This window comes from Centropristis striata, chromosome 16 (assembly GCF_030273125.1).
Source record: "Centropristis striata isolate RG_2023a ecotype Rhode Island chromosome 16, C.striata_1.0, whole genome shotgun sequence".
In the NCBI taxonomy this organism is placed as follows: domain Eukaryota; kingdom Metazoa; phylum Chordata; class Actinopteri; order Perciformes; family Serranidae; genus Centropristis; species Centropristis striata.
Window position 1 is genome coordinate 20,663,556 of NC_081532.1, and position 18,307 is coordinate 20,681,862.

An 18,307-nucleotide genomic window follows, 5' to 3' on the forward strand; every position below is an offset into this window, starting at 1 on the left:
CTTCAGACGGGCTCTGGTTAACACATCATGGATTTGGTCTTGCTTGGCACCTTCTCCTCAACCACTGCTTAAATCCTGCCAGTTATACAAAGATATTGTGACTGCTCTGTGTGTGAACTTGCTATGAAATGTACTCAAGGAAAATCTAAAGATGGTAGGATGGTGAGATATGGACCATAGTTGTGGACTCGGGGGAGCTGGGTTTAATAACGACCCAGGGCAAACAACCTACACACTAGAAGACACAAAATGGAAGACGAGATGGTGAGACAATGAGTCAACACAAAGCACTGTAACCCAACAACATACAGGCCTCACACACCTGGTCCAAATCAGGGGCAATCAGTGGTGCACACACCTGACCATGTACTGAGCATAATGTGAGCAAGAAATAAAACATGAACTAAATATAGTTTAAACTGCAGGGAAGTCTGCAGAGCACCAGCTAGATGCACCTGTATAAAAGGATTAAAGTTCTCAACTCTTTTATATAGCTCAGAAACAGACCCCATCGACTGAGACGGTGTGTCCAAACCTTTGACTGGTACTATATGTGGCAATGGAATATCTTGAGGCTGATCTTTTCTTCTGTTTGAAAATCACACGTTTGTTCTTGAATCTTGTATTGTGTGTGAACATGTTGATGTGTGGGTGTGTGGATGAGTTGTTAAGGATAAACTCAACCAATCTCCCTGGATAAGAGAAAAATCCCTCCTCTGGAAACCTCTGTCCCAATAACCTGCATGACCTTGGACAACTGTAATCCTTTGTAATATATGTAGTAGTGTCTGGTGAGGGTTTGTGTGTGTGTGTGTGTGTTGCTCTCTCTCTCGCGCACACACACACACACACACATCTGTTGCCATAGAGCTTTATGATCCTCACTGGACTTCCTGCTCTGTTTAGTCATTCTGCTCTACCTTCTTAAGACCGAAACGCCGCATGTACACCCACACGTCCATATTTGTATTCCAATGGAAACCCAGCGGAGCATCAGAGAGCCTTAGACAAGCACTGAGTTAATGCGTCAGACTCCCCACTTACCAACCACACACACACACACACACACACACACACACACACACACACACACACACACACACACACACACACACACACACACACACACACACACACACACACACACACACACACACACACACACACACACACACACACACACACACACACACACACACACACACACACACACACACACACACACACACACACACACACACACCACACTTAGACACACAGTTGGAAAGTTTAGGAAAAGTGTGTTCGAGTCTGGGCCAGTGAACACAGGTTCTTTTGTTTTACAGCAGTAACCGGTGCCCTGCTCCTCCCGTTCTTTTCCCATGACGTCCCAGCTGACCCGTTTTCCCTCCAATTTTTCACCGACCTCCTCCTTGAACAAATAATTAAGTAGAGGGGAGGTGCTACGTGAAAACACAAGGGCCCTTCCTCCTGTCTTTTTCACGGTCTCTCTCGAAATCCGTTCCTCCTTTGGGGAATTTAAGCAATTTAGGGCATTCTGCATCATCATTTCAAGCCACATAATAAAGCAGAATGTAATATCTGTAGCTATTAAATGCAGTTTGCAAGATTTAAAAGCTTCCAATGTGTCAGTGTTAGGATGCTAAATGTGCAACGGAGTGCCAAAGGCCTGTAAATTAAATAACATGTTCACATTAATCTTTTCAATGCTGGGTTTCTATGGGATTCCCACAGTCCCACTGATATCTTCAGCTTACATACTTCCAACCATACATCAATACATGAGCCAATAGGGTTCAAAAGGCCATTTGTCCCAGGTGTACGAGGAAGGAGACTATGGATTTATACACTAACTCAAAGAGACAACACAAAGAAAGACGAGGGGGGACTCCAGGGTCATCTTTCAATGCTGGGTTTCCCCTGCGCTGCTGAAGTCATCATACAGGACTAAGAGGGGGATGCACAGAGGTATCATAGCTTCTCCCTTCAGTGTTTTGTCTCTTTCCTCCTACCTCCTCTTCTGTCTGTCTAACATGAAGGTTTTGGCAGCGAGGACTACGAGCGCAGGGTCCATTAAAGCCACCCACGTGGACATATGGACTCACAGAATGATCTTTTCTCACATCCACCATTCACTGTACAGTTAGCTACCTTGTCCTTGGCTTCACTCAGCTGGTCCTCCAGTTCAGAGAAGCTGAAGCCAGCTACAGTGATGAAGTCACCGATCACAGCCACAAACTTGTCCCCACGTTCCCTCGTCCTGCTCTGCTGGTAGTGCAGCTCCTGGAGGGGAAAAAACAGACAAGAGATGTGATTTTCAAAACCAAATGTGGTTATGTCATGAGATTCTTGTGTTTTTCAACTACTTAGAGAAAAAGGAGGAAAAGAGAGACAGGGGAAGTGATGAATGATTCTTTTACTCAAGGGAAGAGCATCTGATCAATGGCGATGATTTCAGGCGCCTTCATGTGTGCATGCATATAAGCCCTTGTGTCTGTGTGTGGCTGCAAATGTAAAATTTGCTCTTCCATGTATGTCAGTGTGGAACATTACCAGCATTTAAACACCTCACCCTGCAGTCCATCTCTGCTCTGCTCCAAAACATAATTACAGACAGGAGAAGAACCAATGGGAGTGAACGTGACACAAACGCAAAACAACTCACCGCCTCCAGAGCCTTCAGTCCACTTCTGATGCTGTGCACCTCTTTTTCCAACTCCGACAAACTAGTTAAAGAGGAAAAATGGAGACAATCGTCTGTTATTGTTTGTGTCTTGTATCCTTATTTATATTTTCAGCAAGTAAAAAGGCCAAAATTAAAGAAGAAATTAGAAAATAAATTAATTATAACATCTTGGAGAAGCTGACGGCTTTGCAGAGGCAAATGATACGATTCGGAGACCAGAATGGAAAAGGGGTAGCCGTGTAAGTTGAATGCGGCCACCTGCCCTAAGCCCAACAATTCCAGTCTTATCTGCTTTCGGCCCCCCCTCAACCAGATCTGGCCTCGAGGCAGTTACTGGAGTAAATACTCCCCTGGAAGGACACTGCAGTGAGACGCTCTTGCTTCCCACCCTGACCTCCCACAGACACCTGCTACCGGAACCTGACCAAGGCTGTCTCCATGGCAACCTGCTGTGTTATCGCTATGACATTCCTGCGAACTGAGGCACTGACTGATTGTGATGCTGGCGAGACGACTCAACAGGCTTACGCACATGAACTTCCACATACACACGGCCACATATGCAGATATGCAATCACCCCCCTACTACCCCCCATCCCACGCCTTCGCTGCTTTGTGCCCCCAGTATGACAAGCGGGTCTGTGACCAGCGCCGCCATGGCTGCAGGACCGGATGGCTGCTTGCCTGTGCTGGCTACCTCCATTCCCCCACGCCCCTCCCCTATTGCAAGTCACAAGTTTTTCATGTTGTAAAATTGAGTATGTGCTTATGTTTGCTCCCCTATCCTCTTGTTATGCTGTATTTCTTCCATTCCTGTTTTCCTGTCCTGTCCACCCCTTTGTCATATTTTATGTATGTTTACGTATATGTATGGACAGGTTGATGGTCATTTCGTTGTCCTAGTACTTGTTACTCTGTTCAATGACAAAAAAGTTCTCATCTCATATTTTTTTCTACAGAATGCATAGTATAATTACTTTTTATTGAGAATTCACTCCAATACTGTGCTCCTCTCTCTTGTAATAAAGGTACATATCTATGGTGCAAATGTCTTTTCCCTGCAAGCGTCTCCACAGTAAATCATTGTGCACTCACTTGACTTTGGCAGCCTCCGGTACACTGCTGAGGTCGTCCTGGATGTGCAGCGTGTCGTTGTAGTTCTTCTCAATGATCATGATCAGGTAGTGCAACATGGTGATGCTCCTGTAGAATCACAAGTGAGGACGAATGGTTTATTAACAAACGTTATCTAGGAAATATTTCTTCTTGTAGAGGTGCTTATTACAGGTTTAACCCTTTGAATCTTAAGCTGTTTTTGCTCATTTTCAACACTTCATTATTGCTTTATTCTGCTTTAGTCACTAAACCAAGCCATATAGTGTTGTTTTTTGTACCAAAGGTTTTTTGGCATGTTGGTGAATGATATAAACTACAAAAATTCCAAAGAAGTGAAAATTTCAGGTCAGATTTTAGCGTCCTGGATTCAAAACTGTGGCTGCTATAGGGTGGGGACATGCCTGAGGACCGTCTGACCAAATCTAAAGAAGCATTGTGCATTTTCATATTGTTTAGGTTCTTTCTGATAGGTCTAAAAAAATCATAACTCATAACTATGCATATATCCATATCTGTTTATGAATTGATTGAGAAGAATGAAGGGATATAAGTGCTGTCATGAATGTGCTGCTATTCCACTGTAACGATTTTGTCACTGAGGACCAAGTCTATTATAGTTAACGAAAACTTGAATTGATAACTAACTGAAACTATATTGTGAGGTTACAAATCTAAGTAAAAACAAACTAAAATGATAGTGAAAATGTCCTTCGTTTTCGTATTCGTCAACTTTTTTCATACATAAGCCTTTTTGGTCGATATGAAGTCTATTTATTTAGCTCCGACCAAATAGCTGCTGGTTAGTGAACATGCAGGAACACCGCAAATGGGAGGAAGCATTGGTAAATTTGTTTATTGAGACTGGGATGTCTACACGACTATGTGAGTCGATTGCCTTCATAAAGTTCAGCAGTTCACTATAACCAAAGTTCACAACATCCAGAGCTGCAAGGGTGACTAATCTTATTGGGGCTAAGATGGATAAGGCAAAGAAAATAAAGGCAAAATTTATTGTGTCCTTTTTGAATCTCGCACCCAACAAATACCCCATTACAAAAAGACTAAACTAAGCATTTTCAAAAAGATAAAAACTAATAAAAACTAGCAAACTCACTCTAAAAACTAATTATAACTAACTGAATTTGAAAACAAAAATTCACAAAGAAATTAAAACTAAAACTAATGAAAAATTCAAAGCTATTATAACGTTGCTATGGACTACAGTTTCCCTCATGCTTTTGGAGGTACAAACAGGAAATGTAAAATTGCAGCATAGAAGTCCTATTTTTTTGCATTTTGATCGTTTGAATTCCTGGAAAATCATACTGTATTAGCTATTAGCAGTCCCTGTTCACCTTAAACATGTATGGAAAGAAAAACAACCAATTGCATTAACTTTGATACTGAACAGATGTCAGAAAAACTGAGCAGGCTAACCACAGCCCCCTGTCCCACCTGTCTATGCTGGACTTTGTGTCAGCGATCTTGTTGAGGCTGGAGACCTTGAAGCCGTAGGCGTTGCCTCTCTGGCCCTTGTTCATGAAGTTGCCGAAGGCCAGCACCACCTCCAGGATCTGAGTCAGCCTCTTGCTCCGCACCACCTCCCTGGATGCATTCAGGAGGGCTGGAGGAAAACGGAGAGAGAGAAGCAGCTGGAGAGATCATATAGTTGGTGATTGATATGTGTGCACTTTGCTTAGTGCATCACTTAACCTTTTCTATTATATAACAAACTGGCCCTTTTGCATTCCCTTCCATTCTGTTTTTCTACTCAGCCGCCTCGTGCACACATGCAAACCAAAGTCTCAACCATACGTGGCCCAAAGGTTCTCATCCTTTCCTTCATGTTTAACATCCTTCATGATGATTGATCAATATTCCCCACAACAACTGGGCAGCTCAGTGGGGAAACCCATCAAATCTCTCCATCCATCCATAAAACAGCAGGGGGAAGGGAATATTCCAAACACAACCCCGTGCTGTCCACTCCTTTCCCCCTGGAGAACAGACTTGTCTGGCAGAGTGCAGGTGGTTCCCTCTCTCCACACAGAGGAAACCTCAGTGTGAATGTGAAAATCATTAACAAAATCCATATTGTTATTGTTACAGTTCTCTCTGCTGTGATGCAGCATGGGAATCATTCTTCTGGCTCTGCTGACAGTGTTCTGCTGGATGCAGAAAGGCCTGGCCGTGGCTCACTGCACGGTCTTATGAAATACTTCTATTGAACATGTTGGGTGGTCCAAGGAAATATGGTCTCATCTAGAATACATGACAAAGTAACATGAAAAATAAAAGAGGATAAGGACTTGAATGCGGGCATCGATGAACAGTGTGGTCTGGATCCAACAACAAAGATTCTTACTCACAGGATTACTCCTCAGCTTGCATTATATTTCCAGTAATGTATGTCAGAAAGAAACGTTTTATCCAACTAGAATGGATCGACTGTCTGATGAACAACCTACAGCACACACAGAGCTAAACTGTCAGGCAGCACTCACTGCATATAAAACACTGTTGGCACCAATAATGTGATGTTCTCATCAGGCCAGCAGAGAAGAGACTTTCAAGTAGCTCTGGCTTAAGCCGACACTATGAAAGCTCACACCCTCATATACACACACGTGCACACATACACAGACACACAAATCTATGGACCCCATCAGCTGCTGAGTCTTTGAAGTGAGCTGCGGTGTTTATGAGAGAGGCTCTCCTCCCCTCTCAACGTGGGCCAGCTTTCCAAAACAGCCTCCTTGGTAACCTGGAAGCTGACTCAAAGGGAAAAACTACAGTAAGCCAATATAGAGCCGGTCGCTCGCTCTCACCACGCACATACGTGTGCACACTTAACACAAAGAAGGAATGTCACAAGTAGGGTAGTGAAATTCTGTGAATTTTCAAAGTTGTAAACTTTCCATGGGAATTAACAGGAATCTATCTAAAAGAAGTGTGTGTGTGTGTGTGTGTGTGTGTTTGTGTGCGTGTGTGTAGATGTGTGTCTAGGGCATATCTCGGTGACCGTTAGTCAGACTGACCAAATATTTCGTATGTGGCTTGCGCATGGCACGAAGGTGTGCATCCTCGATTTTGAAGATTTTTGAATTCATTTTTCTAAATATCATTATTTAAGTAGGACGTGTTGCAGCATTGCACTGTTTCCGATTGGACACCTTTTAGGGGAGCTCTGCCCCATTGTGTGATAGGCCTACACCTGGTCAGTAACCCAATTCGCTCTGGATTTACACGCCTGACTCATCTCATCTGTAAGTCCATTTAGCCTTCCTATCTTTCAGAGTTTTAAAGTGCGCTATAAGGTTTGATTTTCCAATAAGATTCAAATAATTTCCAGCGAATATCAATGTTCAATGGGTATGTGCTGGATGGTGTGAGTACCTTATGAAAAGGAAGTGTTTTATGGAGTTGCAGACGTTGTAGTGGTCTGCATGTAATGTGCAAATTCTGTTATTCGCGATTAGCATGCTAAGCAGAGATCTAGATTTCTTCACTTCTTATGTTGCATTGCTATGTAATTCAGGGTTGACATTCATGTTGCTCAGCGTAATGCCCATAATCATTTGATATGAGATACTTACATGCAATATAGTATATCAGATAATTGGGTTCATGTTAATGTTTTTAGTGCAGCATACTGCGTAATGTGCTATCTCACGATTAACATGCTAACGAATTCATACTTCCTACAGGCACTGCACTAGTTTACACAATTGAAGGTTGGCCTTTAATAGGGAACTTAATCATGACTAAAACAACCAGATTTCATGCAAGTATACTTAAATATCTGCTATTCCTCAATCAAATGCAGACATCACACTACTTACTGCAGGGCTGCAGAGGCTACGCCCCCTAGTGAGGCCCCTACAACCGCTGTGCATTCATCCATCACATGTTCAACTCAACATTTACATGTTGGAGGGAGAGGGGCTCTTTACTTTTTTCATTTAACATTTTGATTGGGACCTTTCTTTTTTTTCGGCGGGGGGGGGCTCAGTGGAGCTCTGTGGCACAGAGGGATATGATACTGTATATGGTTTTGGCAGACAGCACGTGTCATGAGGGTTAGGGTCGTTTATTTGTTGACAATAAGAAAAATAAGGTGTCCTTACCTTCAACTTTAGGTTTGGTTTCAGCTAGACGCTCTGCAAACTTCTTCTTAAAGAACAGAGCCTGCAGTCTCTGCTGGTAGTGGTCAATTCTGATGGAGGATGAAAGAAGTAGGAGGAGGAGAAAAGGGAGGTGAGTTACATTCAGGTCCAGGGGAGTGGAAGTTCAAAGCTAGAAGTCACCCAATCGTACAAAACTCCCTCTCTCACTTTTCACAGGCCTTTTTTCATCTACTGGGCTCCCATCATGCTGGAGAGTTGACAAATGTGTATGTTAAACTTGCCCAGAAGTTCACTGAGAGAGGGAGTGAGGATTTCAAAGAAGGACGAGGGAGATTAAATGGCAAAAAAAAAAGGTAATAACTAAATCCCAGATGTATTCCTGCGACCAAAGAAGATGCGGTCAAAAGGAAAGAAACTGGACAGGGTAATATTTCACAGAAGGAAATGAAAAGGTTTAATTATCTTGAACAAATAGTGCAGATTCTGAGAGAGGATGGAATGCAGAGAAAGGCACTGATTTAAAACTCTCTGATGTGATGGGAGCCCGCAAAGGGCAGCCATGACTTCTTTTCACAGCTAAATGATGAATCACCCTGAAGTTTGAGGCTTGTTCTTGATCCCAGCCTCCCCACGCTGCTTCAAAAGCTCCTTCTTTTTGAATGGACATCGTGCTTTGCAATATTTTAGAGTCTATTTGTGGTTTGACTGGCTGATGTCTTGATTCTGCACAAAATCTGCATGTTGTTCACTTTGGAATTATTCCATTCGAAATGCTGGCCATGGACTGCCAGTCACTTCTGTTCTATAACGGAGACAACAACCCTCATTTATCAAACGAGCATAGAAACAAGAGCAGATCTGAGCGTATATTTCGTCTTACGACAGGGTTCACGTGTGATTTATCAAATGTTCGTATCTCACCAATCACAGCGTGAGAATGATCAGCTGTTGATAAATGTGGTGGCTCGAAACAAGCGTCATTTAAATACCACGCCCTAATATATACCTGATTCAGATGGCTCGTCTGGAGACTTTATGACACCGAAAGACGCAATATGGCCAAAAAGAGGATTTTTTTATCCTTTAACTAACAAGGAGGACAAATGCCCTCTCGGACAGAGCATTTAATAGCCGGACGAATGGCCACCCTACCGGAGCGATCATGTGGGGAGGGGACTGATACAGACAGGTAGGAGGGCAGCTCAGTATATTCAGTGCGTGTGTGTAAGTGAGTGAATGTCTCGGAGGAGGACCGAGAGTTAGGTCGGGGTTTGACGAGGTGCTGCCGGTTAGAATCCCTTCAGAGTTCAGTGTTTGGGAGGACCAGAAAAAAAATTGGTTTTGAAATCTTTTAGACTTTTCAGAAGCCAGAAATCTACCTGCTCACTTACTTAATTAATGGTACGTTATTCATTTTGAAACCAAAATTAAAATTCTGATCTTCAAATAAATGTTTTCAATTCCACAGGGGAAACATATCGGCTCCATTCAAAATCAAATAATGACTCTTAGGAAAAGACCTAAAACTCTCTGCTTATTTCCTGATACACTGTAGCTCCACTGTGTTTTATCATCTTACCCAAAAAATGTTGAATAAAATCCATTTTAACGTAAATATCAGTGTTTCTCAGACGCTGTTTTGCACGTCGGCAGAGGAGCTGCCAGCAGAGCTGCTAACATTTGCTCAACTCGTTTCTTTTATAGCTTAAGATCCAGACGTTCAGGAAGCTTTTAGCAGAAGCTGAAGTATTCGCCATGGTCGCCTCCTTTGTAAGACAAATGGACCTGATGATTTCAAGTGGTAAAAACACTGACTAAAGCAGTATCATGTTTAAAAGAGGTGTTTCCCCAATGCAATCTGGGATGCCGGGAGAAGGGCTGGAATTAAACTGATGCTTACATTTGCTCAGCTTGTGTCTTTGATAACTAATGATTAAAATCCTTCATCCAGCAAAAATGACCCAGATCTAAAATGTGTATCATAAAAAAAGAGCATAAAGCTTCAGACTCAGAAAAGGGATCACCTCAAGGTTTCCTAACTTGCAGATGATTTTGCTCCATTGAAATATATAGTAGATAGCAGCAGAAATCAGAAAGCTAATATGTTGTTTAATGTACCTGCTCATTTCAAAGAGGAAGCGATCAGCCCGGGCCATCCGCTCCAGCTCATGTTTGTGCTCCTCCAAAAGATCAATGTCACTTTTCTCCGGGACAAACTTCAGCAGCTGCAGAGACACAGGGACAATGTTTATCCAAATGCTACTGCATATTTAACTTTTTCCAGGTATTAGCTTTCTTTTAATGTTGATTCGCTTTGTCACTTTAGCTCTAGTAGTTGCTCGTCACTCTTAAACTTCATCAATACATAATTTCATATTTAAATTAACTGAAAAGATCCAGCCTTCTTGAACATCTCAGGGGATTTTATTTCTGCTTATTAGTTGGAAATAACTGACTCTGTCAGATCTCTTTGTCTGAGCCAAGTGCTGATTAGCCACAGCACACCAAACCTCTTTGAAGAAACAATAGAATATCAATTTTCTTTCCCCCATCAATCAAATCCATACACATTGTTTTTGTCTGTTCAAATGGTCATAAAAGACTTGATGAGCTCTGCCGTCTCATATAAACAACATATGTGGTCATTAATCAGCCTCACCTGCTCCAGCATATCTTTGGCTAGCTCTTCCCTCTCATCCATCTCTAAGATCGCCCTCCTGATCTCTTCGTTGCTCATTTTTAACCTGCAAAGGAAGAAAATTGTTCACTGAAAGTTTCTTTAATTACACTCCTGAAATCTAATTTGACACATTACGACACAATACTGAGAACTGTGAGTAGACTGAATCCTGGTCTGGACCAGTGTCAACCCCGGGAGCACTGCCAGCTGTTTGCAGTGCATCTGATCAGTGTTAAGTGTGCTGGGCTGTGATCAATAACAGCATTGTTAGTCTGTGCATCTAAGCCTTATTGACCAACTACTGACCCCATTCGGGTCTGGTTCGTACCCTTGGGTCATTTGCTATTGACACGAGAGTGAGTTCAGGGACCATGCAGCAGTGTTGTCAGACAGAGAAAGCCTGTTTATTGATCTCTAAAGGGGGGTTGGGTTCAAATTCTCTAAAGAGCTTTGGATCATTGCTGTTAGAAGACACACAAATGGTAACCATATTGTTGGGTGGATTTTAAATGATGACGATTGATTCCTGTTCGTTTATAGTTAAAGTCAAAGGAGCGGCCATATTTCATACACTTCTGCTCAAAAGTTTGGGGTCACTTAGAAATGTCCTTATTTTTGAAAGAAAAGCACATTTTTAAAAATTAAAATAACTTGAACTTAAATGAAATTGATCAGATATACAGTCCAGACATTGTTAATGTGATAAATGACTATTAATGCTGGAAACGGCTGATTTTCTTATGACATATTTATTATATATTGTCAGCAACCATCACTCCTGTGTTCCAGTGGCACTTTGTGTTAATCCACGTTTATAGCGTTGAAAGGCTCATTGATCATTAAAACACCTGAGCATTATGTTAGCACAGCTGAAAACTGTTTTGTGCCGATTTGAAAAGCAACAAAATGATCCTTCCTCAGGCTAGTTGAGGATCTAGAGGTAAAGTTGGAGATTTGTACAGCTAAAATTATTATTTCTACCCTTGTCAATGTCTTTACTATATTTTCGATAACTTTTAAGTTTGTTTTCATGGAAAACAACACAGACATTTTCTGGGTGATCCCAAATTGTAAAGCACTTGCATATGTCTTAAAGGTCCAATGTTCCCATAAAAGTGAGAAATGTTTTTTTAATTACCAAGAGGGTCTTGGTGCTATTTAATACTGTTGAAGTATTAAAACATTTAACCCACAGAGAATGCACACAGCCCGTTTTCAGAAATTGTGCCTTAACGTTGTGATGTCACAACTACATACACTATATTTAAAGTGCCAGTTAAAAGTTTGGAAACACCTTCTTATTCAATGGTTTTCTTTATTTTTTATTATATTTTTTCTTACAATGTAAGTCTTGTAATGTTTGTCTTTATTATTAATCTACAATGTAGAAAACTGACTGGTACTATAGGTAGAAGGTACTTTTACAGTGCTATTGCAGTCATTCCCCAGCTTCAAAGATGGTGCAGAGATGTTAAAAATCACAGATTCAAAAGAACCAGAAACACTAACCAATCGCAAAACTGAGCTTTTCAGACAGAGAGTGAAAACAGGTATATTCAGACAGACAGTATGAGGGAAAAAATTGTGCTTTTGATTAATTAATCATGTAAACATGTTCTTGAAGAAACCAAAAATACAAGAATTAATGTCAAAATGAGCATAACCTGTCCACTTTAATGTATTTCTTATGACATAATGCTGTGACTGGATTGTTTAAAAATAGAAAAAAACCTTGTTGGAACAATGCTTTCTGTCTGTCATGTGACTCAGTTTGCTCTTACCACGGATGGTAATTCAATCACACTGACAGATGTCCTTGGGTGACCATTAAAAACACATTTCCTGCAGCAGACTTAAGGAGCACCTGCCTGAGTTACGGCTCTAAGAACTGACCCAAAGGCTGCAGTGTCACTTATTTCACATCAGCCAGTACTCAGGGCATCTCCACAGAATAATAATAATTCAATTAACAGATAATAACTAGCTGTGTGTAATTCTGGCCGGGAAACGTACTTTGAAAGAAGGATGACACAGTTCTGTGCACGTCTACCATCGATGACTGACAGCTCTTTGACCTTCCGTGTGCTGACGTATATGTCATCCATAGAGCCCGTCTCTTTCTGCAGAAAGATAAAGACAGAAATCCACATTAACTTTGAAACACAGCTCCATTCATAACAGTGCATGCTCATATAAAATGCAAAGCCTGCCCAATGAAACGCCTCCTCCTCACATCTGTTTGACATCTTTATCTAGTTGAGAGATGACATGACTCCTAAGCATTTAATAATGCGTTAACTTGGAGCAGACATTTAAAAAAATACTCAAAAAAAGAGTTGGACTTTGATCACTGACACTATTGAGCAGACTAAAAGGTTGCACTCCAGCCAAATACTTTAGCTGGCCTCAGGTCAAGTTCCCTGACCTGCTTTTGCAGTCACCGACTGTGAAAGCATCAGTGCTCAGATGCTATAATGCACGTCTCATTAAAAATGATAAACCCTGGACTGAGCCGCAGAAGATGTATGAAGACATATCAAAAAGAGCTGTGGGAAAAAAAACAAAAATTGAGATATTCATGCCGGTGCAAGAAAAAATATAAAGCAGGTCCTGTGAGAGTAGATTTTATTTGGTGAGTCACCACTGCAAACACAATGCAGGCAGGCCTATAAAACTCTCAGAGGAACAGGAAACACTGTTCAAAACTTGGTTCAGATATTTTTGTAAGCTTCACACAAATGTAGTATTAAAATTCCACGAGGAGAAAGAGTACATGTCTGAGAAAACTGGTCGGGGCTGCATGTTGAACACATTCTATTTATGGTCCGAGTCGGTTTCCTGCTTGCCAGAAAACGTCCTTTTTGAGGTCGCTGGCTATGACGTATGTAAAACAGATGTGGCTTGTAAAGTAAGTGTCGTTTTTCCATGCCTGCGTTGACCCACGATGCCTGGCAACAGACTGAGGTTGGCACCGGGTTAGGGGGACAACTCCCATTCACTGGGCCTGCCAAAGCCCTCTCTGCCCACGCGCTACAGGCAATTTTGCCAACTTGTGTATAGCATGTGCACTCAACCCAGTGTAACCAGAGACCATCCCCTTCATCTTTCAGAACAGTTATTAAGTGGCGTGATCGAAATGTGGTCAGAACTGGGTTTTTTCTCTTGTGCAAGGCAACACGGTTGTGAAGGTTTAACATGCAAGTGGCTCTATTTCATTCAGGCTTTTCCTGCTTTGTTCATGATGATGAATTATGACTATTAAGGGAATGGCAGATGCTAACGATAAAAATGGCAATCCACATAATAACTAGGATAAAAAGAGAAACGATAATGAAGATAAGGAAAGGATGAAAAAGATTATTCCTATACTTAATTTCTGAAACCAAACTATATTCTCTACACTGCTATTTCCTAAAGTGGTAAAAGTAATGTCTTGAAACCTATAGTAACGTTTTTTTCACTTCTTGAGGGCAACACAAAAGGCTGGAAAGTCAACATTGATATATTATTGCCTTTTAAAGAAAATATATTACATGTCATCCATTTACACTTATAGCCAATCCTGTCTCCTAAAAATGATGTTCTCATTATACAACTAAAACTGTATTCTTAATTATGTTTCAAGGGAAACATATTTTCTTCTGGATCATGATGGCAGTAATAACTCCTTAGTGTTCATATGGCCTCCCTGCCCTTTGTTTACGTTTTTTGTTACTTCAGAGTCTGTAGTGGGCTCAGTTTAAATGCTACAAAGATACTGACATCTAATGAAACTACAAATACCTTGAACAGAAAATGAATCCATTGGTAAAAATGAGTAAATAACGTTCCAAAATTAGATTACATGTTAGTGAGGGAAAAACTGACATGGCCATGTTCAAAGTGGTTTGTTGACCTCTGACCCCATGACATCTGAATGATAACAGGGTCCCATAAGTCTCCTCTTTAAAGACATGTCCAATGAGGGCAGCAATCATGCACAGTTTTTCTCATTTGAATATTCCTGCATACTGGGGTCCATGAAAAGTTATTTAGGAATTGCATAAATTGGTCATGACTGGAAAGCTGACTCTTCACCTCGCTGTACTGAATGACCTGCTGTGACCTCTAGTTGTAAATTACACAACAGAACTAGGCAAGGTTTAGGAAAAGGTTGTGGTTCGGGTAAAATAGGTTTATTTGTTACCTAATTCAACGTCTATAAGTTACATAAGTTTAGGACACAAATAGCATCTCCTGCATTTTTTGACCCATCCATCCACCCAAACCTCTTCCCTATGTGAACTTGCAGGTTTTGATTAGGAACATATTTGTGACACATAAAAAACAACGTAATCTGGGAGAAAACACGTTTCCCTCGAAACATAATTGAGAACGCAGTTTCGCTGCATGGGAATGTAATTTTTTAGAAGCCAGGGCTGACATAGCAACATCAGCATTCATTTGGAGTCATGTTCCTGTTGACATGATGGATGTGAGTCCAGTATTCACTCTCCTTTTAGCTTTTGGCCTCTAGCACCTCCTCAGGGAAACCTCTGGCTCTTTGGCTGCTAAATGATCCACTCTGCTCAGCAGCTGGTCACTGACTTTGTCTTTGTTTGCAGTTTAATGCTGAGCAGAAACTGTACAGTTGGATTTTTAGAGTGATTTTATGCTAGCAGGGAGAATAAACAAAGCCATATGACCAATTATTAATATAAAAATATTGATCAGAGCAGCTTTTATAATCATTTATGCAAGATAAAGGCTCATACTTTCCAAACATGTCACAACAAGTCACACAATAACGCATTTATTACACAAGAAACTGGCCTCTTTGGCTGTCTGCTGCATGGCAGAGGAGAAGATGATAGAGCAGTGGAGGTAGGTAACCATGAGATAAAGATGCTGCAAGACCTTTAACTCACCTGTTTGAAGGATTGGTTAGTGAGCAGGTCCTGTCAGCCATTCGGAGAGTGCAGAGAGACAAAAAAAATTGAAAACACATGCAAAGATTAGCACTTCAAGCAGAAAAAAGTGGCGACTAGAGCAAAGAACTACAACTACGCACACTACAAGCTGAAGCTGGGAAGCCTTCTAGGAGAAAAAACAATAATAATCTACTGTCTGCGTCATCAGGGGCTCATGGAATTTATACTGAAACTAAATTGAAATATCTGCACATAGGTGTGTGAAAAAGCGTGTATTTTATTTTGGTTTCTGTATTCTGTAAGAGGTCATGATTGCTATAATGTATTCTTTTGATTGCATCTACATCTGTCTTGACATGGAAAAACAAGAACATGAAAAATGACTGTGGTAACTAATGCCACAGAGGGGAAAGGTAAATAAAAGTCCATTTTGAAAGAAAGACCAATGACAAGCTAAATAAAAAGCAATTATGCCATGTATAAACACACCGCAATATTGTCCAGTTGACTTGAATCTTACTCTTGCCAAATGGAACCAGAGTTGTCAAAGCCAGTAAAGACCTTGGCTTTTTATGTGGCTATATCCATACAGATCGCCATTTAACCGTTGGCCTGTGCCAATAAAAACCTGCTCTGAATAAATAAATACACACAGTAAATCACTGTCAGCAACAGCCTCGAATGACCCATTACTCTTTAATAAAAGCCTGAAAAGAGAAGTTGTGCTTTTAGCTGTCAGAGGGCTTTTAAGCATGGCAGTAAAATACCTTGTAAAGGAATTGGACGATGGTAATGTCTCTATAGAGACTTTAGAAGTGCTGCTCTTCTATTAGGCCTTAAAGACCTTGATTTAAACTCTAATTACTAGAAACTCATTAGGGCACATTGACAATCCACTTAAAGCCATTTGACACAGTAAAATATATCAATTTATGCACAAAATATTATCACATGACAAGTGGTGTGTAATTAGTTTGTAGGATGGAGGGAAGTAATTGCTACGTACTGTATGGTATCACCCCAAAGCCAAGCATGCTGCAATTATCCCATTACTTAGTCCCCGCTTCAACATGTTTTAGTCAATTGCTTCTTTATTCTAGTGTTTGCTTGAATCAAAAGTTTCCTGCATCGTGACTCCTCGTGTGTTGCCCTGATCCATGAGCCCGTGAAGACCAAGTCAGTTCCCAGTTCTCACACTAATGCTCTGCAGATACTTGGGCAAGCTTGAGCACAGTGGCGCTTTTTTCTTTTTTTTTTTATACAAGAAGGCCTTCAGCAGTGAACAGCTGCTTATGTTAGCCTGGAGCTGGACTCTTGGCTATCTCAAGAGTCCTCTTACACACACAAACACTCTCACTTATACAGCCACAGTATAGAATCAAGGCAAACATTCAACATTCAAAATTCAATTCAACATACAGACGCTGAACTGCAACTCATAAAAGTGCAGTCCGGAGTTCTGCATCCTATCTGTCAACAAATCCAAACCTGTTGTCTCTGATAGGCTGAAAACATCTTCTCTATGTCCTTGAGGTCAAGAATCTTGAAAGCTTTCAGGTCATCGATGTCGTTCCAGATGGTGCCGTTGATCACATTCTGAAAAGCAGGTAGAGGAACATAAGGTATCAATATTAAAAAACTGAGTTACTTGCTCAATTCTTAAAATCAGGGTTGAACAGATGCTTTTAATTGGTTGTGCCAGCTGTACCATAGCTAGTACCATAGCTGTTTACTGCAGAATGAAGGGCTGTGATAACTATAATATTAACTATAACACATCCACACTGATGAACAATATCGTTCTGTAATGCGGTGCTCCAGCTGTGTTGGAGTTTGACCGTGATGCCCTCTAAATTCAGATGTATTTTGATTGGTTGTCAATGTGTCTATTGTTCTTTAAATCACTCTGAAAGGGTTTATGGTTCACCACTGTTGTTGTTGTCCTCGTTCCAATTCAGAAAAAATTAAGATGTTGTCTAAAATGTAATTTCAGTTAACAATTTTCTAATCCTTTGTGACATATCATCAATTGAAAACTGTACAAAGACAATATATTTCATGTTCATATATACACTCACAAGCCACTTAGCCAGCAAGGTGTAACTAATTGGACACGTTCAGAGATGGTCTTCTGCATACCTTGTTTGTACTGAGTGGTTTTGAGTTACTGTTACCTTTCTATCATTTCCAACCAGTCTGCCCATTCTCCTCTGACCTCTGGCATCAACAAGGCATGTTGACTCACTGGATATTTATTTTATATTTTGGACCATTTTCTGTAAACCCTAGAAATAGTTGGAGGTCAGCAGTATGTGAAATACTCAGACCAACAACGATGCCACGTTCAAAGTCACTTAAATCACCTTTCTTCCTCATTCTGATGCCCGCTTTGACCTTCAGCAGCTCGTCTTCAACATGTCTACATGTGTAAATGCATTAAGTGGCTGGCATGTGATTAGCTGATTAGATATTTGCAATTGCACAGATGTACATATTAAAGTGACCGTTGAGTGTAAATATACACTTGAATTTGATGTCTTCTGTTTTCATGTACGTTTTACACAGCATCCCAACTTTTTAGGAATCACAGCTTTAGCTGTGGTGTCGACTCCAACATCCACTTGACTTAAAACGATTTTTTTAAAATGATGTCACAAAAGTTATATTTATAGTTATCGTTCTTGGTATGGACATCATCATGAGTAAGGCCATAATACTCTGATAAAAACTCAAATAACCCTAATTTAATGGCATTTTGTAATGTATGATTTTAAACAATGGCTTTCAT

General features: G+C 40.8%; 1 protein-coding gene across 1 annotated transcript in view; it reads right to left on the bottom strand.

The window, feature by feature from the left end:
• daam2 (dishevelled associated activator of morphogenesis 2) overlaps positions 1–18,307 on the bottom strand; it is a 90,152-nt gene that overhangs the window by 7,781 nt on the left and 64,064 nt on the right. Inside the window, exons 16-25 of the mRNA XM_059352732.1 lie at positions 17,008–17,115; positions 15,517–15,546; positions 12,623–12,729; positions 10,589–10,673; positions 10,048–10,154; positions 7,930–8,018; positions 5,258–5,426; positions 3,782–3,889; positions 2,666–2,726; positions 2,152–2,283 (exon numbers count right to left, since the gene is read on the bottom strand). Coding sequence (XP_059208715.1) covers positions 2,152–2,283; positions 2,666–2,726; positions 3,782–3,889; positions 5,258–5,426; positions 7,930–8,018; positions 10,048–10,154; positions 10,589–10,673; positions 12,623–12,729; positions 15,517–15,546; positions 17,008–17,115 — 996 coding nt within the window. The remainder of the gene's footprint in view (positions 1–2,151; positions 2,284–2,665; positions 2,727–3,781; positions 3,890–5,257; positions 5,427–7,929; positions 8,019–10,047; positions 10,155–10,588; positions 10,674–12,622; positions 12,730–15,516; positions 15,547–17,007; positions 17,116–18,307) is intronic.